General features: G+C 37.6%; 2 protein-coding genes and 1 long non-coding RNA gene across 13 annotated transcripts; 1 reads left to right on the top strand and 2 right to left on the bottom strand.

Annotated features, from left to right (window-relative positions):
- Positions 1 to 5,917: 5,917 nt before the first annotated feature.
- LOC136240132 (neurotrypsin-like) lies at positions 5,918 to 22,276 on the bottom strand. 11 transcript variants are annotated; one of them, XM_066031003.1, is made up of 17 exons: positions 22,125 to 22,270; positions 19,195 to 21,212; positions 17,126 to 17,454; positions 15,630 to 15,966; positions 15,422 to 15,571; positions 15,224 to 15,370; positions 14,962 to 15,164; positions 14,768 to 14,905; positions 14,055 to 14,156; positions 12,338 to 12,454; positions 12,165 to 12,276; positions 8,895 to 12,054; positions 8,639 to 8,830; positions 8,030 to 8,590; positions 7,668 to 7,974; positions 6,762 to 7,616; positions 5,918 to 6,704 (listed from the first exon to the last, which is right to left on the bottom strand). In XM_066031003.1, exons 4-9 carry the CDS (start codon positions 15,718 to 15,720, stop codon positions 14,154 to 14,156), a joined length of 732 nt encoding a protein of 243 aa, XP_065887075.1. In that variant the 5' UTR covers positions 15,721 to 15,966; positions 17,126 to 17,454; positions 19,195 to 21,212; positions 22,125 to 22,270; the 3' UTR covers positions 5,918 to 6,704; positions 6,762 to 7,616; positions 7,668 to 7,974; positions 8,030 to 8,590; positions 8,639 to 8,830; positions 8,895 to 12,054; positions 12,165 to 12,276; positions 12,338 to 12,454; positions 14,055 to 14,153. The 11 variants fall into 11 exon arrangements, with proteins under 11 accessions (XP_065887075.1, XP_065887076.1, XP_065887074.1 ...); XM_066031004.1 differs by having other exon boundaries at positions 8,895 to 9,237; XM_066031002.1 differs by lacking the exons at positions 12,165 to 12,276; positions 12,338 to 12,454; positions 14,055 to 14,156 and adding an exon at positions 14,676 to 14,716 and having other exon boundaries at positions 8,895 to 9,237; positions 19,195 to 21,039; positions 22,125 to 22,165; positions 22,215 to 22,276.
- LOC136239920 (CD5 antigen-like) lies at positions 7,709 to 8,186 on the bottom strand. The gene is made up of 2 exons (XM_066030663.1): positions 8,030 to 8,186; positions 7,709 to 7,974 (listed from the first exon to the last, which is right to left on the bottom strand). Exons 1-2 carry the CDS (start codon positions 8,184 to 8,186, stop codon positions 7,709 to 7,711), a joined length of 423 nt encoding a protein of 140 aa, XP_065886735.1.
- Positions 19,144 to 21,655, top strand: LOC136240134 (uncharacterized). Its single transcript, XR_010693683.1, has 3 exons — positions 19,144 to 19,682; positions 20,787 to 21,144; positions 21,199 to 21,655. It is a non-coding gene; the product is annotated as an uncharacterized lncRNA (long non-coding RNA).
- Positions 22,277 to 22,279: the final 3 nt, after the last annotated feature.

Genomic DNA, 22,279 nt, shown 5'->3' with positions numbered 1-22,279 from the left:
TTGGCGTTGGATTCCCTTTCTGTGTGCCAAATTTCATGGCGATCGGAGTACGCGTTTGCTTGTTATAGCAATTTTTGCAAGTGTGCGAAAAGACGAAGAAGAAAAAAAACGAAGAAAAAAAACGAAACTTTGGCAGCTCGTATCTCGGAAATGGCTCGAGCGATTTCCTTCAAATTTGGAATGTAGACTCCCCTAGCTGGCGGGCAACTGTGTAGCAAAGTTGGTTCCAATCGGATAAGTGATCACTGAGATACAAAGGTGTGAAAATGGCACGGGTGTGGCGCGCCGGCTACTTGGGCCGCACGACACACTACCGTGTGTCTTGATGTTTATTTGAGTCCAAATAGAGATCTCTGCGTGTTTAACATGCTGGCTTTTGTTTGACTCAGTCTTGTTTCTTTTTTTCAGCAATCTCTATTCCCATGTTTCATTTAAAATTATTACACTAGTTTGTTTGCCTTTTTTATAAACCCATTTATGGGTAGCTAACATGATAATAAGAGGTGCTGGTGGTGCTTGATATTATACACAGTACTAAACATGTATATCAAGTCAGTCAGTCATCATGTTATACAGTAGCTGTTAAGCAGAGTTAACAAACACCTGTGTATTGTTTCCTTACGATTGAATGTACTTTGTACTGTATATCTAACTATAGGCAGTGTATAGCTTACTGTGGTGAGTGTGGTCAGCAACAGTATATCTTCTGATATATATGCCTACAGCAAATTCTGAGAACTTTTTATACATGGCCTTTCATGTTCTTCATGTCCGTGACATATTTTAAAATGCATATTGCAACATATTTTAAAATGCATATTGCAATGTTAACATCCAACTTGCTTTCCAAGTAACCTTTTTTAGTTTGAAAGCTCTGAGACTGTACTGTATAGCTTAGGCTATAGCTATTTGTTACAGGCAATCGAGTGACTATTGGTTTTTGATGTGATATTCTTTGGTAGTTGACTTTGATTAATTTTTTTAGCTTAAACATTCGGCATAACTGCTCTGAGCATACAAAAAAAAGACTAAAGTGATTAATGCATAACAATAGCAACCACGCAAGTACAGAAGCAGAAAAGTACAACACAAGCACACAGTTACAATAACTATTCATAACACAACACAAATAGCTACACTACACAAAATAATTAGGATGGAAAACTGGAGGACAGAGCAATGTGATCAGGTAGTTCATCGTTCCAATTCTTCATTGTGAATATTGTGTTTTTGTACAACACTGCTTCAATTTGATACACTCACTATCAACTCTTTAAAATTTAATTATTTTGTCATGCTACTTATTGTCCTTTTTGTACTTAGCTTTTGATTTCTGTGTTGTATTTTTTGTGCATTGTGTTTTGTGTTGGATAATTTGTCCTTGTAATGTGTATTTATGTTGTTTTTATTATGTTGAGGGAAGGACCCTTGTAAAGGTTATGCCTTTCATTTTGATAAATTATAGTATAATTGTTAACCAGGGGCGTACGCAGGAATTTTGAAAAAGGGTTTCCATTACAGCTAAGTGACTGTTATATTAGAGTAGTTTATATTACCTGACTGCTCTATTAGAGTATCTCGATCTTTTCACCAAAATCATAATTCAGAACAATGCTATAAGTGTTGCAATCATGTTAGAAACTATTATTTAACTAACATAAAAGTTTAAAATGTGTCCTGTTCCATGATAGATTCCAAATTCTGGAAACCTGAAGCTTCAATTTCTTAACGTTTCAAGTAGTGTGTAAAATCCAAAGGGGTTTCCTGAAACCCCTGGAAACCCCCCTCGGTACGCCCCTGTTAACTATAGTTCCCCTGTTAACTATAGTTAAGTTTTCTATAGGGATACAGCACCTGGGGCTGTGCCCTTACTTGATTTTGTTCCACACATTTTAATTTTCCAATCTTAAATACTTTATAGGAACAAACAAATGTACATGACCACTGTATGTTCTTTCTACTTGTACATTGCACTTGAAAGTACATACGTAAAGCCATATCAACATAAATGAGAACTTTAACAATCCTTACTTGAGTAATGTATATCCCTGTTGCAATGATACAAATACTGCACATCATTTTCTGCAAATTGTTACATATATCATCATCTGGTATTGAATATTTCAATGGTCTCAAAAATGGCAATTTTCTTTCAACATTACAAAATAAAAAAAACATGAAGTCATACGTTATAATCTGGGACCCTTTCTCAGGGCCGCCCACAGGGGGGGGGGCAACTGGGGCATTTTGCCGCAGGGCCCCAGCCTGAAAGGGCCCCTATGAAGGGCCCCTTGAATACCTGTTTACAAGATCGATATACTCTAATAGAGCAGTCAGATCTAAATACTCTAATAGAGCAGTCACAGTATTCTTCAGAGGAGCAGTGTAGCAAGCTTATAGATAAGGAGATATGGTTGGTAAGGGGTAGGTATTGTCATTGTCAGCAGATCATGATCGTTTTTTTTTTGGTCTTCAACTTACAGCTTGGGTGAAGTTGTGATTCAGAATGGAAACCTCCTTGCCTCTGGGCCCCACTTTAACTCTTTTCCCTGGGCCTCTTAATTTCTCTGGGCGGCCCCGCCCTTTCTGTGTAATGGACAAACTAACAATTGAAAAATTAACTAAACTATAGTCAAGATATGACACTTACCAAGATGGTCTTACAAAGCTAGTCTTGGAATCACTATCATACAAATGTGAGAGAGGTAACATGATATTTCAGACCTCTACTTAGGCCTGAGTCAAATATATATGCTCAAAATTTTGCCAAACTGCTTTGAGGAATTTCCCAAAATTTTCACCCATTATGCTACATGTTACAGTATTCCTATTGTATTATGTTTGCATTATGCTCCTAAGTTAGCAGGCACTGATCCAGAAATAAACCAATTGCAAGGTGGGTGGCTGGCCCAGATTTTAAGATGAGAATCTTGATTGCCTTGGTAGTTACATCAGGGAAGAAGGACTGACAATGTTATCGTCTAGCTTGCACAGTGAAGCACATAGCTTTGGTCTTCAACTTACAGCTTGGGTGAAGTTGAAGACCAAAGCTATGTGCTTCACTGTGCAAGCTAGACATGCCCTTGTGAACATAATACTAAATGCATTCTGTAATCCCAGTACAGGCTGATCATGAGTTAACACCAGTGGTTAAAACAAAATGCACCTGTAACACCTGTGCACATACTGCACATTCCTCTCTGCCATATGTGGTTTACTCCATTGAATAACTAAATATGAGCTATCATCTCTGATCACACATGCCCCACAGGAAGAAACATCAAGGTTATAGCTATAATATTTCCCTGTATGCTTTTCATCACTTAGCCAACTTAGAAATTTAACTAATTTTGAGGCAGTCGCATTATTCCACAGCCTTAGGGTGATTTTCTGCAGACATAAAAGTAAAATTGACTCAACCCTAAAGCAAACCCGATATTTTCCTTCAAGAAGTCCTCTGCCTCATGATAGTTTGATCACAGATAAATTCATGTATACTACTACCATCTACTACAAGGTTATAGACTGGGTAGCCAGCTAGCACTGGAATCTGATGCAATACAGGAATTTAATATAATGAAAGAGTGTTCATGATCAGCATTATTAAATATTGCATGTCTGAGTGGCTGCAAGGCCATGCATGGTGGTTAGCCACCCCATCCACCCCCTCTGGATCACTCCCTGGTTAGCAACATTTGTTAAAATTATTTTGGAACATTTTAATCAGTGAATGCTCTATTACAGTATTTCACTATAAAGTGACTGTTCTATTAGAGAGTATTGATCTTAGGAGCTACGTACAATGCATTTGAGTGTTCATTGCAGTTTGCAGTTTCAACTGACTGCTCTATTTCCTTCTATTTTCATGGAATTTATAATAAGCTCCATACTTTGTAATATCCACCTAATATGCCAGCATTATACTGGCATAGCACTCCAGCCTATCATGCTTTTTATTATGCTGGCATACTTGATGCAGGCCTACCTCTACTACTAGAGATCACAATTTCAAATTACATAAGCCGTATGCAAGGTAGCTAGATACATTTCTTTACAATTCTTATAACTAAAAACTGGTAAAGTTTACCTATCTATGTTGTTGAGTCAATGCTTTTAAGAACTTATTGGAATGATAAAATTAATTTTACACTTTATAATAATAGGCTATTGTACCTCTAATCTTTAATTAAAATACAAACCTTCTTCTTTGAGCTTTCTGTTTAGGAGCGTTGATGCAATGATGCTGTATCGAATGGCAACAGAAAATTTTCATTGTCCAATGTTTGGTGGCCAGTCAATGTCAATATTTCACTATGTGCTACATTGGGGTAACACGGCTCTTGACATTCTGGTGAAAGAATAACTGAGAAATTGTACAGATCTTAGTCAAGGTCAAATAGCTGAAACAGGGACAATTTGCTGCTACCTAAAACTATAGTGAAACCCAATTCTGAATATAATATAATAAACAACAGCGCTGTGCTTTTCCTGCATTGAGAACCGTACAAATTAGTTATACACTTATATATATATATATTATATATATATTCAGTAGCTACAGTGTACATATAAATGTTGCAATTGTGTCATGTAGCAATGGTCACTGTAAGGGCTTTAAATGATTTGGTGCATGCAATGGCTTCAGATGATTTGGCATGCAATGAAGCATAATTACAAAGATTCCAGTATCCATGAAGTAACTGCTCATTTGGTAAAGTCCACCGACCTTAGACATACCCTATAATTATACTTCATCTTGTGGCCATGCTTCAGGAAAAATTCCTTTAATGCTATATACAAATATCTGAAACCACATCTTTTAAAGCCACACCAAATTTGCATCACAGTAGTAGTGAGCTTTCATTTGATTCACTGCATGTGAATTCAGAATACTAAATCATTTGCATTAAAGGTACAGCTCCTTGTGGGAAACTAGTCCTGCCCTCATAAAATAATTTTCTGCACAGGTGGCTCAATTTTCTGGTGCGACTATGTATACAAAGGCTCTGCTTTTGCTTATTTTATTTGTGTGATGAGTGTGTGTGTGTGAGGCAGCTCAGCCAAGTGTTTAGAGCACTGGCCTGGCAGTAAAGTCCGGTAGTTGTTGTATCTTTACATATAGAACAATTTTATTGCGTGGACACCCTTTGCCTTGTTATACAATACAAGTTAGCTTTCTGTTTAATTGATCATGATTCATTTAGCTAGCTAACAATGTATTCAAACAGAGCAATAATAAAGCTATACACTATTATGGCTATAAATGTTTCTCAGCATTATAATTCCTATAATATTACGAACATGCATGTTTACATATACTTCAAACAGCACTATCATCTGGTGGAGCTACACTCTCTTTGAAGTTCTCCATCTTATCTGGACTAAGGTATAATGGATTAACGAAGGCTATAGATATAAATAAATATAGTGATTGATATACTGGTTGGGTACTTGCTCATCGGATTCTCAAAGCCATCAAATGTAGCTGTGTTGTCATCTAGTGGCTGGAAGTTTAGCTTATAATTTTCCTGGTGATGTCTATCAGTAGTAAGAAATTTGTAGACATTAAGCATTATTTTTGTAACAGAAAGTACCATTACCAGTGGCGGATCCGGGGGGGGGGCCATCCCTTTTAAAAAAATGCATATAAGATCGAGATACTCTAATAGAGCAGTCAATCACCAATCGCTCTAATAAAGCAGTCACAGTGTACATGAGAAAGTGTAGCAGTGTAGCTTAACTATGAAGCTATGGATGAGGATCTGAATAAGGATCTTTATATACTTTATAGTATATACACTTGGTAAAGGACAGCCATTATTGTTGTCGACCTTTTTTTTTTTTGGTCTTCAACTTTTCAGCAAAGTGCACCCCCCCTTTCCAAACTCTGGATCCGCCCCTGCATTACACACTTCACCATTATGACAATATTATGATGAAAATGAGTACTACTATGAGAATTACTGGAACAAGAACACCAATCATAACAATTCTGTTTCCATCACTACTACTTTTACCATCCGTTTGCCCATTTGATTTCGATCCATTTGTTGTTGTAGGACCATGTTGTTGTTGGACCACTTGCTGTTGCTGTTTGACTACCTGTTGTTGTTGCTGGACCAACTGTTAATGTTCTTGGACCACCTGTTGTTGTTGGACTACCTGTTGTTGTTGGACTACCTGTTGTTGCTGTTGGACCACCTGTTGTTGTTGTTGCTGGACCACCTGTTGCTGTTGTTTGACCACCTGTTGTTGTTGGACCACCTATTGTTGTTGTTAGACTATCTGTTGTTGTTGTTGTTGGACCACCTGTTGTTGTTGGACCACGTATGGTTGTTGGACTACCTGTGGTTGTTGTTAGACCACTTGTTGCCCACCTGTTGTTGTTGGACCATCTATTGTTGTTGTTAAACCACCTGTTGTTGCTGTTTGACTACCTGTTGATATTGTTGGACTACCTATGGTTGTTGCTAGACTACTTGTTGTTGTTGGACCACCTGCTGTTGTTGTTGTTGGACTACCTGTTGTTGTTGTTGGACCACCTGTTGTTGTTGTTAGACCTCCTGCTGTTGTTGTTGGACCACCTGTTGCTGTTGTTGGACCACCTGTTGCTGTTGTTGGACCACCTATGGCTTTTGCTGGACCACCTGTTGTTGTTAGACCACCTGTTGTTGTTGCTGTTGGACCTTGTGTTGTTGTTGGACCTACAATGTTATGGTACACAGATGTGGTGTAAACATTTTGTTCTTTAATCTTCTTACCAACACATGTATCACAGTCTTGTAAGCTTCCAATCCATTGGGCTCCACCAGTAGGCACATATTCACACCTTACAGTCTGTATGGTGTTATCAGGACAGGTGTAAGTGACAGTGGTGTTGATAGTGAAAGCTCCATCTGGTGATTCAGTTGTCACTACAACTGAGCTAGCCCCTATCACTGTTGGTACAGTGCCACAGATTTGAGCTAATAGAATATCATCACATAAATTCTGTGCATGTTAATTGGATAATCAGATTGACTTATGAATGCAAGCGAATGGATCATCAGTTCAGCTGGTCAATTCTACTCTACATTCTCTCTTGTTGTGATTATTAGATAGCAGATATCCATAGAAACAAGTCAGTATAGCAACTGTCTTTGTTCCAGATGAGGCATCAAAACTGATATACCCTCCTGTTGGTTCTGACAGTGTACCACAACTGGTCAGATCTATTATTTTGTGAAAGTACACAGCAATGTTTGAGATTAAATAAACTAAGTGCCAGTATCATATTAAAATATCAGGAATAAACTTTACCTAAGCACTAACATTGGCTGGATATCCAACTGAGCATCTTTGTGATGGCTGATCAACATATTAAGTGTCATACTAGTTGAGGTCATTCTCTTGTCCACTACATCTCATCTGTGTAGCCCAATAGCCAGTAGTACTCACTCCAAATACATTGCCTAATGGCACTTTTTGGGTAGTGTTAAATCCAAGGTATCTGTACGTAACCAATGCATCATTGAAGTTCCACAGGTCTGCACAGATCTGAGCCCAGACATTGTTGACTCTAATTTCTGCTTCCTCCAAGTAATCTTAGTCCTTGTATTGGCATATCTGCTTGATCTCTTGTGGAAAAGAAGAAGTAAAAGACATTTGTGATATTGCAAGGTACTTACCAGTACACACTATTGCAACATCTTCACTGTGGAAACAATCGTTATCTCCATGGACATGTGCTCAACCATCTTTCATCTCCCATACACTGTACTTCGTCCAACCAAATTGGTTGATCATCAGTACCAACTGGGAATTCCATGGGGTTGGCAATTCTTGAAATTGTACCTTGTTTGAGTTGACTACATACAACCTGGCCATCAAGCGTGTCAAAACTGTCATCACAAACAGTTCCCCATCTTTCATTAAAGAATTTTTCTACATGACCAGAACTAGCAGTGCCATCACTCAGTCTCACAGGATAGATTGCTATATGAAATAGATTCAAATGAGGACTGTGAATTAACATCACTTGTATACTTACAGAAGCAGATAACTCCAACATCTTTAGTGTGGTCAGATGCACATTGAGTTGGAGCATTAGGATCAAAGCCAGGACAAACAAGCAGTGTAGTTTCATGTCCAGTACAGCCAACATTGCCAGTAACAATTGATCGTTCTTGATCAGCAATACCAAACATGTTATTTGTTGTTATTCCAGTAGTAAAGTTGGCTGCTCAAGTGTAGCCTAATTGTCTACAAACTACATCAGTTTCAGTAAGTGACCAGCCATCATCACAGATAGTATTCCATGATCCACCAACATTAACTTCAACACGACCAGTTCCAGGCTAGGAGTGTCTCCAATTGTTCTAATACCAGAAACACCAGTGCCTGAATCAAAAAAAATCATTGTGTTGCGAATAAGTTGTAAGATTTAATAAATCACAATTGTTACTATTATCCAATATTTTGGCTTTCACCAATGCATATCACTCCAGCGTCTTCACTATGATCACAATCATTGTCACCAGCAATCAACATACATTCACCCAGACTCCAGTACATTGGACTTCATCAAATTGTATTGGTACAGATTGTTCAGCTGCAAAGTAATATTATATTATCATAAATATCTCAGATTTTTACACACCTCTTCCATAGAATGAGTTTGTGGTGGCTCCAATAGCTCCTGAGTATCCAAGCTGACGACATACTACAGTAGCATCAACCAAATCCCAATCATCATCACCCCACTGATCATTACAATAAATCTCAACATGACCTTCACCATCAACATTTCCATCAACAAGTCTAGTTGGCAGTAATGGAGATGTTGTAACACCTGCAGTATTCAATAATGAGGTAAACAGCATGTAACAATGCAGCCATGCTAATAGAGAACTAACTTGTACACTGTACTCCTGCAACTTGGGTGGGAAGACAATTGTGTTGGAAGTTGAAAGCTAGGACAATCAACAATAGCTTCCTCATTGCCTAGACATGCAACATCACTGATAAGAAGTGGTACATCTCCTTGGCCAAACAGGTCAGCTGCTTGATGGATTGCTTGTGGAGTAATAGTTGGCTGGCCAAGCTGTCTGCAGTCTACTGCAGCATCAAAGTCACTGTGTCCATCATTGCATATGCTGCTCCACTGGTTGTTAACACAGATCTCAATACGTCCTGCTAATATAGTTATGTCTGATCCATTCCTGTGTCTGACCGTTCCTTCTTCAAAGTTTGGTGTTACTGTATGATATCGACATTGTTATTAAAATAGTTTTAGTGTTAATGGTACGTAGGTGGTATACAAGTATGTAGTCATACCAATGAATGAATAGAATTAACCAAGGTATTCTATAAAAAAACTGTGAATACTGAGGTATTTGATTTTTTATATCAGTTAGCAACACCTTTGTGAACCTTGGAGGTCTGGAATGGCTTTCAATTAGTTCAAGTTATTGATAGTTTAGTGGTGACCACAGCCGTGTCCCACAGACACAACTGCAGTTGTGGCAATTCACAAGTACCAACATCCTTGTACTTGGTAAACCAAGGGCCCACCGACCCAGAGTTCAGAGAAAGACAACTGACTTGTGCTTTATTACCAAAATAAGCAAACTAGAGTGTTAATTTGCCATACCACTATTGTGGGTTACATTTCATTTAAATGAAAGCTTGAGCTCATTTGCAAGCAACCTGTGAATAATCAATATCAAGTTATATCAAGGTATTTTGTTGAAAAATACCGAAGTATCATTTTTGTCAATACCACCCATGCAGCCCTAGTTAATAAGCCCAGTATTTCAATAAGAAAACATAACTTTAATGATTAACTTCATGTTGCTGTTTAAGCAAGGATCCCCCCCCCCCCCCCTCAAGTGAATAAAATTTCTCCTTAAAAAATCATCCTAGAAACATCCTACATGACAAAAATCACCTTTATGGAATAAGAGTAGTCCATCCAATATAAAATACAGCACAAAAACAAGAAAACACAGGCGGCCAGATGTAGAATTTTAAAAATCACTGAAACTGGAATTTTCATCTGCCTGCCTGCCTGCCTGCCTGCCTGACCACAGTTGCAAAGCTGGAGGCCAAATGAAGCAGCTCGCAGCCACCATTTTACACCACAATAACAAACCAGTGGGGTGTGCCTTTTGGGGTTCTGACAAGTGTGTGCCTTCTGTGCTTGTCTTTCCATGTTTAGGTGATGCAAAATTATTTAAGTGCTTACACTTGGTAGATACCTGTAACTTCATGATAGATTCAATGCCATGCCTATTAACATGATCTTGTTGACTAATAACGATCGAGCACCGAGACCACATCCCTTAACAATCTATCACCCCATTATTATGTATACATAATGCTAGCACAATAAATAATATGAAATAGTGAGTGACACATCCCCTGGTAGGTGAACGGCTGACTCTAATACAACAGTCACTCTAATAGAACAGTCATACGTGTATGTATGTATAGCTGTATGCTATAACAGAAATAACTAAACAAATTAGATTTTTCCTTTCCTTGTTATGTCCACATTGGTTCCATTCATGGTCTTATTTGTGGTTGCATGTTGCCTGAGGACTCACATGCTTACACTTTTTGTTGTTGTTTTGTTGTACATAAATTATTTTCATTATTCAATTATTTCATCATTCATGATGGTTCTCTCTTTACATTAAAAATTATTAGTTTAAAAATGAAGTAGAGATCCAAGCAAAAAAAAAGCAAGTGATGGATGATGGTATTACAACATAGCTCGGTGGGAGGGGAAAATCCCTACTTTGACATTGAACAAAATCATCATAACATGCCCATGGAGGGATTTTTCCACCGAACTATGCTGTAATACCATCATTCATCTGTTGTTTCACTACTTCTTATTGCTTGGATCCCTACTTCATTTAAAATTAATAAATTTTAATATCAAACAGTACAGTATATACATAGTAATGTTTAAGTAGGGATCGCCCAAAAATGATGCGCATCACTAACATTGCTGCCTTTAAAAATCATCCTAGAGAAACATTACACATTTTTAAATTAAAAAATGTCAAAACTTAGAAATTTAGTTTACCTCACTGCCTGCCTCACTGCCTGAGCACATTCGCAAGCCTAGAGGCTGAATGAAGCAGCGTATGGCCACCATTTTACACCACAATAACAAACTGATTGGTGGGATGTGCCTATTAGAGTTCCAAGGAGTGTAGACTCTCTACGCCTTGTCTTTTCTTTATCTTCAATCAGGCTGCTTGTCTTCTTCTTCATCTAACGAAACCATAATACCATATCAAGGCATTAATTTTCCATATCAACACGTTCTTTCAGCAGCATATTTAGATGCCACAGAATTATTTCAGAGCTGCATTTCAGAAGCACTTCAGTCCTGGCACTACTATAAGAGGTATACTAGCTAGATATCTGCAACTTCATGATTGGGATCCCTTTCAGGATAGGTTTGTGACCTGGCATGCCCATCAAATAAAGATCTAGGTGGACTAGCCTGAATAATTGTGGACACAATTATTCAGGCTCTGGATGCTCACCAGGTTGTGCATGTGTACTGTCTTTTCAGATCTTAGAAAGGCCTTTGATTCTCTTGACCACGTTATACTGCTGGAAAGATTAAGTGCATTGGGTGTTCATGGGACAGCATTGTCTTGGTTCACAAACTACCTGTCTCACCGTAAACGTGTTAAGTTTAAAGAATCAGTCTCATCATGTGTAAAAGGTGGAATACCCCAGGGTAGTGAACTGGGCCCATTACTATTCCTTGTGTATGTTAATGAGATGCATTCTCTTGTGGAGCATAGTAGACTACTACAATTTGCCGATGATACAACAGTGGTATGTTCTGGTGAAAATCATGATGTGGTGAGGCAAAAACTAAACTCTCATTTACAAAGAATCCAAACCTGGATTACCCACAGTAAAATGAGATTGAATGTATAGAAATCCAGTGTCATGTGGTTTTGTCCAAAGAAAGCATCAGGTAGTGCTTGTCCTCCAGTTCTAGTTAGTGGCAATCCACTTCAAGAAGTAGAAACACAGAAATACCTGGGAATTATATTTGAGAAAGAATTAAAGTGGGGAGCACAGGTGAGTAATGCATGCAAGAAGATATCGTATTACCTGTATATACTAAGTGTTAACTGAAAGTCACTAACATTTGAAGTCCTGAAGATGCTAACTGAGTCCCTGATCCTTTCCAGAATTGATTATGCTTTGCCTGTGTGGGGGTCACCTCTCAACAAATCACAAGTGGCACGTCTACAGCGTCTACAAAACAGAGCGATTTGAATAACCATGTGTTTGAGAAAATATGATCATGTCTCTTTACATTGTTGCCAATCAAACTGACTACCAATCTCCCCGCACCAGATTATGTTTAAGTCATCATGTGCCATGTATCACCACTACCATCATGATAAACAGCCTTGTTTGCTCCTTGATCCTCCTATTGTGTTTGGAGCACAGCATAGTTACAAACACATGGTGTAAAGACTGTTTTGCCAACCCACCTAGTTACCATTTATCAGCCACTAAAAAATATTCCCATTCCTCTGCTACAACATGGTGGAATTCTCTTCTAAAATCTATTCCAATTGATTGTAATTGCAATTCCTTTGTATTCCCTGTCAAGGACTTTTATCTCAACGCTCACAGCAATTAATTGTGATTATAGTTAGTTTCTTGTGTTTGTATAGTTTGAGTAGTTAGTTTCTTGTGTCTGTATGTTTTTGTTTTTGTACTCTGTTGTATGTATGTGTGCTCCAGTAGGGAAGAATGGCTCTGCCGACTACTGTGAGGATAGACAATAAATCAATCAAAATCAATCAATCATCATTAATAGTAGTAGAGCACAGAGACCATGCACATCTCTTAACAATCTAGCTATTTGCTTAACAGTAAACAAGATGACCTCACCCCTTATTGGTCTAGCTAGCTGCGCACCCCTTGGCTGACTTGCAATACTCTAATATAACAGTCACTCTAATACAACAGTCATGTGTGATATTCTAATAGAACAGTCACAAGTTACACTGTAGCTAGTTGTGCTACAACAAAAACTAAACAAACTAGTATTTAAAAAAAATTAATTTAAAAATGAAGTAGGAATCTATGCAATAAAAAGTAGTGAAACAAGATGAATGATGGTATTACAGTCTCTACTTTGGCACATTAGCTACAATAATTATTTTGGTCAATGCCAAAGTAGGGACTTCTCACCAAGCTATGCTGTGATACCATCATTCATCTATTGTTTCACTACTTTATATTGCTTAGATTCCTACTTCATTTTTAAATTAATAATTTTTAAAAAAACAAAAAACTATACTAGACAATACAAGTGCAACAGAACTTTGGAATTTCATATGGATCAATACATTGGAACAAGGAAGGTCATCAACTGACATGCAGATTTAATCTCCGAATAGGCCTGAGTCAAGTATACTGAGAATTTTGTGCAAAATGCTTTCAGCCAAAATTTTACCTATTATGCTCTTCCAGGTATTCACTACAAAGTGACTGTTCTGTTAGAGTATTGATCTAAGGAGCTATGTACGTATGCATTTAAGTGCTCTGTTGTAGTTTGCATTTTCTACTGACTGCTCTATTAGGAAGCAATCTGTTTTCAAGGAATCAAGGTCCATTATTTGAATATCCACCTGCTATGCTAGCATTATGTTGGCATAGCACTTCAGCCTGTTATACTTTTTTTATGCTTGAATTGTGATGCAGGCCTATCCCCAAATGAATTTCCCTAGAACATTCAAGTGTTAATCGGATGGCTGCAGGTTCAAGGCTGTCCAGGTCCAGTCATGGATTTTTCTCTCCTTCCTCCACCTTTTCAAATACACTTTATGTAACAACTTTAAAACAGGCTGTAAGACCAGGTGTCCTACAGACCTTAAGCACTTGTGCTGTAAAGCGTTAATAAAAAAAATTGGCTAAATTATGGAATAAATATCATTGGTAAAATGATCTCTTTGTTTTAGCAGTTAAATTGTAACAACTATAAGAGTGGGTATATATACACTATATACTTACTGTACCTTATCACAGGTGAGCATATGCCTGTTCCCAGGTAGATATGTAGTATAAACCATGGCTACGAGGTGTATTGCACTTCCAAATCCAAAATCATAGGAAATTCACTATTGATAAACCCAGAGGTGAACAATACACCACAGTGAGCCATGGCTCATATGATATAGCAATTAACATGCGCTACACAAAATACTAACAGACCAAACACACACAAATCAACTTATTAAAGAAACTTGAACTTAATTCGCCATTATTTGACATGGTAGACACACTGGTAGAGTTCTTGTAGTGCTTGCATTGTAACAGACCTTTGATTGTGGGAAGCAGTATAAACATTTTCTTATATATCCCCAAGACTATCAACAGATATGGGAGCAACAATACCAAATGCCACCCATCATCGAAGTCATGAGGTATGTCTATAAAACTGAATCCAGTGGGTGGACTCTTACTGGGTGGGGTGCTGGCATGGTGCATGCTATTAGCCTGCACTGGCTTGGGTGATCAATTGTACTGAAGCCCACCATGGGCTATTAGCCTGCAAACAGACATTAATGTCATGTGCCCCAAACCACAGGTGAGTATACTTAAGGTGAGTATAACCTGCTGCCAGTATATATACTCACCTGGCATGATCTCTGCTATACAGTACTACTGTATTACAGTACTGCAGTATAATACTACCATACAACTAATTAATCACAATAAAGGAACTTACTAATGCAGATGATACCAACATCCATAGAATGATCACAGAAGCTTGTGTCAAGTTGTGATGGGCACACCAACAGATTGGGTTCAAATCCTTGGCAAAGCACTTGGGTACGATGGATGGGACCAACTCCTTGTCCAAAGACTATGTAATGATTATTCAAAACATATTAAACCATACAATGCAAATAATATACTCACATCCTCCACCAGTAGCCTGCAGGGCTCCACTGTAACCCAAATCCCAACAAGCAACTTCAGCATCCGCAAGCCCCCAGAACACATCACAGATGGTACCCCAATACCCCATTGGTTACCAACATGAATCTCGACATGACCACTGCCTTGGTTAGTACTACCAGTAAGTCTTATGTCTGAATTATTCCTTCCACCAAGATCACAACCTTGAAAGTGATAGAGTGAATAATAATTACACCTATCTCTAATACTATAATAAAAATACCTGTCATGTTGCAGCAAATACCAGCATCTTCAGAATGTACACAGTTTTGAGAATTCCAGCTACTGTGGGGACACTCACTCAGGTAGAGTTCAGTTCCAGTACACTGAACACTGTCCAACCAATTGCAAATTGTACTGGTTGGCGTTCCTAGAACAAATCATGCTCGCAACACTGCTTGAGTAGCACCATTGGGACAACCTATTTCTCGACATACTATATGAACATCTTGAAGTTCCCAAATATCATCACAGACAGTGCCCCATTCTCCATCATAAAATATTTCAACACAACCTTCAGTCTCATAATCTCCACCAACAGGTCTTATGGGATACAGTCCAATAGCATCATCTAATACAATGTATATACATACATACAGCATCACTGTGTAAAGTTATTTCACACTTACTATATAGTACATACAACTCCAGCATCTTGAAAGTGGAAGCAGTTATGGCTACCAACATCATTATGTGGGCAGTCTTGTAATCTGGTCTCATTACCCAGACACATTACATTATCAAGATGGATGGGACCATTACCAGCACCAAATGAAGCAAAACTAGTTGGATATACTGCATTAGCAAACCCTAGTTGGTGACATGTCACTCTAGCATTACGGATATCCCAAAAATCATCACAGACTGTGTCCCATTGGTTGTTGAAGCAAACCTCAACACGTCCCTCAGTGAGGTCACCATTAATAAGACGTATATCTCCATCAGTGTAGGGTACATCAACAGTTGCTATAATGAATAGTATAATGTTTAAAAGTCATGCATTTAAAAGGAAGTCAAGCAATAAAAGTAGTTATATTATATGAATTAACATAGCTCTGTGGGAAAATCAGTTGCATGATATTGCAATTATATTATTCAATGACCAAGTAGGGGGATTTTACCAGTGAGCATCACTGAAACAACCCTATTGATCTCTTTTTTTATAACTGGATCCCTAATTCATTTCAAAATAAATATACTACTAAAGCATATACACATATAGCTATAGTTATAATTTACATATGTGTCTGTTCTGTTAGAATATTGTATATGGTTAAGGTAATTGCTTTATTAGAGTAGCTCAAGTGGGTCTCTGAGCTACATAGATGTGCACCTTGTTTTCCCCATGGTATCACGGTAAAGTACAACTACACTAGTAAGAGGCGTGGTCATCATGACTGATTACTTTAAATACATCCATAGATTATAGAGGGCCAAAGTTATGCTCTCCTGAATCTTTGTCTGCAGCTAAACAATATAGTCTAAGGGGTGTGGTCACTGTGACTCTGCCTGTGAGGTTTACATAGTACTATACTTCTACTAATAATGAAGGGACGTGGTCACCATGCTTGATCAACATACGTAAGTGCAGCTATATCTAAGGGGTGTGTTACTGTGTTCATGCTCTGTTGTCAGTAGCAAATCAATCATGCAGTATCAGGTACATAGATTTTTCTACTGGATATATATACTAACTCTTATTATGTGGTGCCTAAACATTCTCTTTTAAGTGTCCATGCAGAAAATTAACACTCTGATATGAAGATGGTGACCAGTATAATCGAAGACAGAAGGAGAAACAGTGAGCATGTATGTCCCAAAACACAAAAGGCACATGCCAGACAATGTGTTAGGTATTTGTGGCATAAAATGGTGACTGTACTGAAGGTTGTATTGCAGATCAAATGTCTAGTTTTGACAATTTAAAACAATAAATGTTCAGTTATGTATAACTTGTTGAAATGGCTGCTTTGACATTAGGAAAAATATTTCTTCTATGATGATTTTTGATGGAGCATTTTGGGAGGGGATGTGCATTTTGTTTAAACGGAATACCTACTATCTAGTACTATACCTTACTGTATAATTAGAAGTGCAACTGGCTAGTTAACAATGGTATACTCACTTCTGCAAACAACCCCAACATCTTCAAAATGTATACAATTATGGCTGGTCGTGTAACTGCACTCAGACAGAAAGTTCTCATTTCCAGTACACATCACATTGTCAAAGTAGATTGGTTCAGAAGCATCACCACTCCTAAACTCCCCAAAATAGGCTGCTCTTTCTGCACCAGTATAGTTGAGTTGATGACAGGTAACCTGTGCTTCTTTAAGACCAAAAAAAAGCATCACATACAGAGCCAAATGTTCGTAATCAACACCAGTAAACGACCTTCATTGGTGTATCACTATCTACTATTGCAATTGGGAATGGTTGGTTCTCTTCTTGTTGCTGTATAGAAAAAGAATGTGTGTGTATGGTACGTATACACCACAGCACATTAGCAATACAAATAATACATTACTAATGAATGCACTGCACAGCAGCATCCATGTTATGACTACATCCATGCAGTAGTGTCTCCCCAAGTTTGTATAAAGAAACATTCTCCAAACCTTCTTTCATTTCCAGTACAGTCAACATTAGTTTGCCAGATGTGCCCACTTCCAATAGCCATGATACAGAAAATCAGTAACTGTGCCCATAGAAATGACGTCAATATAACCCAGTTGTCTACAGAAAGCTCAAGCATCATTAAGATCCCACCCCACGTTACAAATGGTTCCCCATTCTCCACTGTATATCACCTCAATACGACCTGCATTGTAGGGTTCATCGAAACTTTTTTCGAGTCCGAAATTTGATTTTCGCGATGCTGCAGCTGGAAATTGCTCTAGACAATGCAGCCACTGATGGTTTTAGTTTAGAGTACAGTTAATAAGAAAGGTTGAGAGTGCGTATTGTAGCTTGAGTTATGGTTAACTAAAACAACACTACTTATACATAGAAACTATTTTACAGTGTAATGTATATCCACGAATTCCATTTAGTTGGTTCCAAATAAGGATACCCATTAACAGTAAAGTTAAAGGGAGAGACAATAACTAGACCACACTAAGACACTGGAACTAGAAGCCACAGGGCACTTGATAAGTGTAACCTTTACTCAGAATTTGATTACATTTCTTTTGTATTGTAATTCAACTGTTTACTCTTCTGTCAACAAGTTTCCTATCAATGAAATGGAAATTCTTGGAATATCCATTTCTTGGGATACATAATCCACTGTAAATTAGCAATTATAAGCAATTACGAAATTACACCACAGGATGATGTCCCCATCATATAAATTTGGTAAAAGCACTTTGAGTGTGTGGTATTGTCAACAAATAACTATGCCAACTGATTCTTGGAAGACAATAGTTCCTGGGGTACATAGTGCATGGCCCCAAAGGATTTGCCTGCACAATTTGTTTGGTATGTACTTTCATTAGTATTCCCTACTGCCTATAGTAATTCTGCTGAAAATGCCAAATTTAGTAAATGTGTACTATCAGCTCAGTAGATGGCATAGCATTCTGTAATTACAAACAAGTTATAATACAGTTTGGCATGCATGTCAGAATGTGCATAAAGCATTATTATTTGTAGTATTGTGCAGACCTCAAGAAGAGGGTGGTGCACAAAAGAAACAATAGTACAATTACAATCATACATGATTACTAATTAATTAATTAATTAAATAGTGTCTAGACCAGCTAGGTTGTGCTTGAATTGTTCAATCTCTGTCAAGTTAATCACATGTTGGGGTAAGGAATTCCAAATTTTAATTACGGACGAGAAAAAAAGAAACAAGCTCCTCCTGAAATACAACACATCAGTACATATTCATGTTCATGTAAGCACATTAGCATACCAATATCGATAGCGCATGATCTGTGACTGTAAAGTGCACATGTTAATATATTGAATTCTACACTACCCTATAGTGTGGTTTTTAATTTAATACTATGTACTAATTGCTTACAAAGAAACTCTATTTTACAATGTAAAGTTTCCACGAATTCCATTTAGTTGGTTCCAAATAAGGGTACCGGGTAGTTGGAAAAGGCGGATACGGTCGGACGCGGACACGGATGCGGACATTTTCAAAAAGCACTTTTACATTTATGTAACAGTTATTTTTCATACCTAATGCTGTTTTTACAGCAGTCTTCGCTTCGAGACCCAGGCGTCGATCCTTTCATAGCGCTTATCCATTTATAAGCGCACGTGCGAAGGACTAGACCAGCACTCCACAGCATGCCAAAGACCATAATGGTGTTGTACACATGTTCTAAAGTCTAATACAGAGTTATATAGTTGTAGAGATTAGCTTGTATGCCCCATGCAACTTAGCTTAGCAGGCCAAATCCACAATCTTACGCCTTTTAGTATAAGGCGCAGGCGCTTATACCGAGTGTTGAGGATTTCAAGGACCTGGCCTACGAGATTAAGTTGGGACATGCTAGATTAATCTCTGTGACTCTGAATTAGATTTCTAGAGCACGTATACAACACTATAATGGTCTTTAGAGTGCTAGTCTATCCTTCGCACGTGCGCTTATAAATGGATAAGCACTATGAAAAGATCGACGCCTGGGTCTGGAGGCGAAGACTGCTGTAAAAAACAGTGTTAGGTATGAAAAATAACTGTTATATAAATGTAAAACTCCTTTTTGAAAATGTCTGTATCCGCGTCCGTGTCCGCGTCCGACCGTACCCGCCTTTTCCAACTACCCAAGGGTACCCATTAACAGTAAAGTTAAAGGGAGAGACAATAACTAGACCACACTAAGACACTGGAACTAGAAGCACTTGATAAGTGCAACCTTTACTTAGAATTTGATCACATTTCTTTTGTATTGTCATTCAATCCAGAGTAGTTCCATGCAGTGCCTGATCTGTCAACTGTTTACTCTTTTGTCAACAAGTTTCCTCACTACCAACGAAATGGAAATTCTTGGAATATCCATTTCTTGGAATACATAATACACTGTAAATTAGTAATTATAAGCAATTATGACATTCCACCACAGGATGATGTCCCATCATATGAATTTGGTAAAAGCACTTTGAGTGTGTGGTATTGTCAACAAACAACTATGCCAACTGATTCTCGGAAGACAATAGCTCCTAGCTCAGCAGGATATATATAGCGCATGGCCCCAAAGGATTTGCCTGCACAATTTGTTTAGTACGTGTACGTACTTTCATAATTTCTATAAGTATTTCCCTACTGCCTAGTAATTCTGCTGAAAAGGCCAAATTTAGTGAATGTGTATAGTATCAGTAGATGGCATAGCATTCTGTAATTACAAACAAGTTACAGTACAGTTTGGTATATATTCAACATGTCATCATGTGTATAAAGCATTAACACAAGCTCCTCCTGAAATATAACACATCAGTACATGTACATGCTCATGTAAGCACATTAGCATACCAATATCAATAGTGTATGATCTGTGTGGCTGTAAAGTGCGCATGTTAATATATTGAACTCTACACTAAGCTGTATCATATGTATAAAAGTACAAGTACACAAAATACAAAAATTTGGGTGAGATCATATCACACAAGAATGTATATCTATACCAGTAAGTAGTAACATGACCTCATTGTATGACACCTGTATCCATGCAGTTTTCCTTGAAATGTGTTGGTACAATAACACAATACATGATAATATTATTGTGATTTTTATTTGGTGTGGTCATTGTGCTTGTTACCATGTAATATAGGCATTGTTATTAATGGAGTTGCTAGCAGTATTCATGCCACATATCTATCATTATACAACACACTATATGGAAAAGAATAGAACTTCCAAGCAGTACCTAAAGTGAATACTATTGAAACAGTCAGTACATTTGACAGGTTTCCATACAATGCCACACATGTGAATCAGATGCTTCTTTGAATAACCATTTGTACATGATATGACCATGTATGGTAAGAGACCAATTAGTACCACTAACTCAATGATCCTTTGATCTGTTAACAAAAGACAGCAGACCAATTAGTACCACTTACTGAATGATCCTTTGATCTTTTATAAAAGACAGCATTGCAATGAAAGCCCTGTGATAAGTCATAATGGTAGGCCATCAATGACTTACAGTATGTAATACATTCTCACATTGTTCACTATAGCGTTGCAGGCATTCCTACAAAATTATAATGCTTTGATGAGGAACATCTATCACTATTTTTACACAACAGTTCTGTATTTATTCCTTTGACATACTTCAATTTGTATTTGTATTTGTATTTTAAGGATAAAGGCTTATGCCTGTACATCTATAAACAAAATTAACAATTATTATGTACTTAGCTATTCTAATTACTATACAAAATCAAATAAGCAATTACTGTAGTGTCTGTCCAGCAGTGTTTTAAAATCATTGACTGAGGGAGAATCAACAATAGATTGGGATAATGAATGAAGTTGACTTTGAAAAAGACTGGACTTGGGTGTTTGAACTACATCATTTTAAAATGAAGTTTTCCTTGCATCGTCGTATAAAGATTTATAAAGGACTGTTTTTTTTTGTACAAAGCTTATGTAAGACCTCACCTAGAGTATTGTGTACAACCCTGGTTCCCATACTTAGCCATATATATATATATATAAGGACATTGATACCCTGGACAGAGTACGCTGAGAGGAGCAACTAAACTTGTAGCTGCTCTAGCTAATCTGCCATATTAGTCCGGACTGAAAGAACTTGAATTTTTTTCTTTTATTGCCAAAGACAACATGGCAATTACAACCTCATATTAACTATGAATGGTTACTATTACATTGACAGGTCAAACTTATTTTACACTTAACCCTATCTCCCACATAAGAGGGCACCATCTGAAACTATAAACAACTAAGAGCCAACTTTTTCACCCAGAGTATTACAAATCAATGGAACTGTTTACCAGTCACAGTGGTTTTAGCACCCACCATATCAGACTTTAAAAAGATCACTTGTGTCTAAACTTCTGTTTTAGCATCAGTATGTATATGCATGCTTATCCATTAAATTAATAAATAATATAAAATTATCTTAAATTATAGTATCACTTACCATACATGTAGTCCAGGACAGCAACAGAATTGTATTGCATGCTACATTATCTTAAGTATATAAACACCTGCAATGACTTCACAAGCATACCTCATACATGATGACAATACAAACATAGGGAAGCCATGCTAACTTGATGTACTACGAAAGCTTAC

Source organism: Dysidea avara, chromosome 12, assembly GCF_963678975.1.
Source record: "Dysidea avara chromosome 12, odDysAvar1.4, whole genome shotgun sequence".
Taxonomy (NCBI): Eukaryota; Metazoa; Porifera; class Demospongiae; order Dictyoceratida; family Dysideidae; genus Dysidea; species Dysidea avara.
Note: the sequence above shows the minus strand (reverse complement) of the source record. Positions and strands in the feature narration are given on the sequence as shown.

Excerpts from the sequence above, each read along its gene's own strand:
- LOC136239920 (XM_066030663.1), bottom strand. The coding sequence starts at position 8,186 with ATGTTTGGTATTGCTGATCAAGAACGATCAATTGTTACTGGCAATGTT. Across the intron at positions 7,975-8,029 it reads TGTTGGAGTTATCTGCTTCT|CAATCTATCCTGTGAGACTG; the intron begins GTAAGTATACAA and ends TATTTCATATAG.
- LOC136240132 (XM_066031002.1), bottom strand. The coding sequence starts at position 15,720 with ATGAGACCAGATTACAAGACTGCCCACATAATGATGTTGGTAGCCATA. Across the intron at positions 15,572-15,629 it reads GGAGTTGTATGTACTATATA|ATGATGCTATTGGACTGTAT; the intron begins GTAAGTGTGAAA and ends ACATTGTATTAG. Across the intron at positions 14,717-14,767 it reads TGTTGGTATCATCTGCATTA|TACTGTAATACAGTAGTACT; the intron begins GTAAGTTCCTTT and ends ATTATACTGCAG.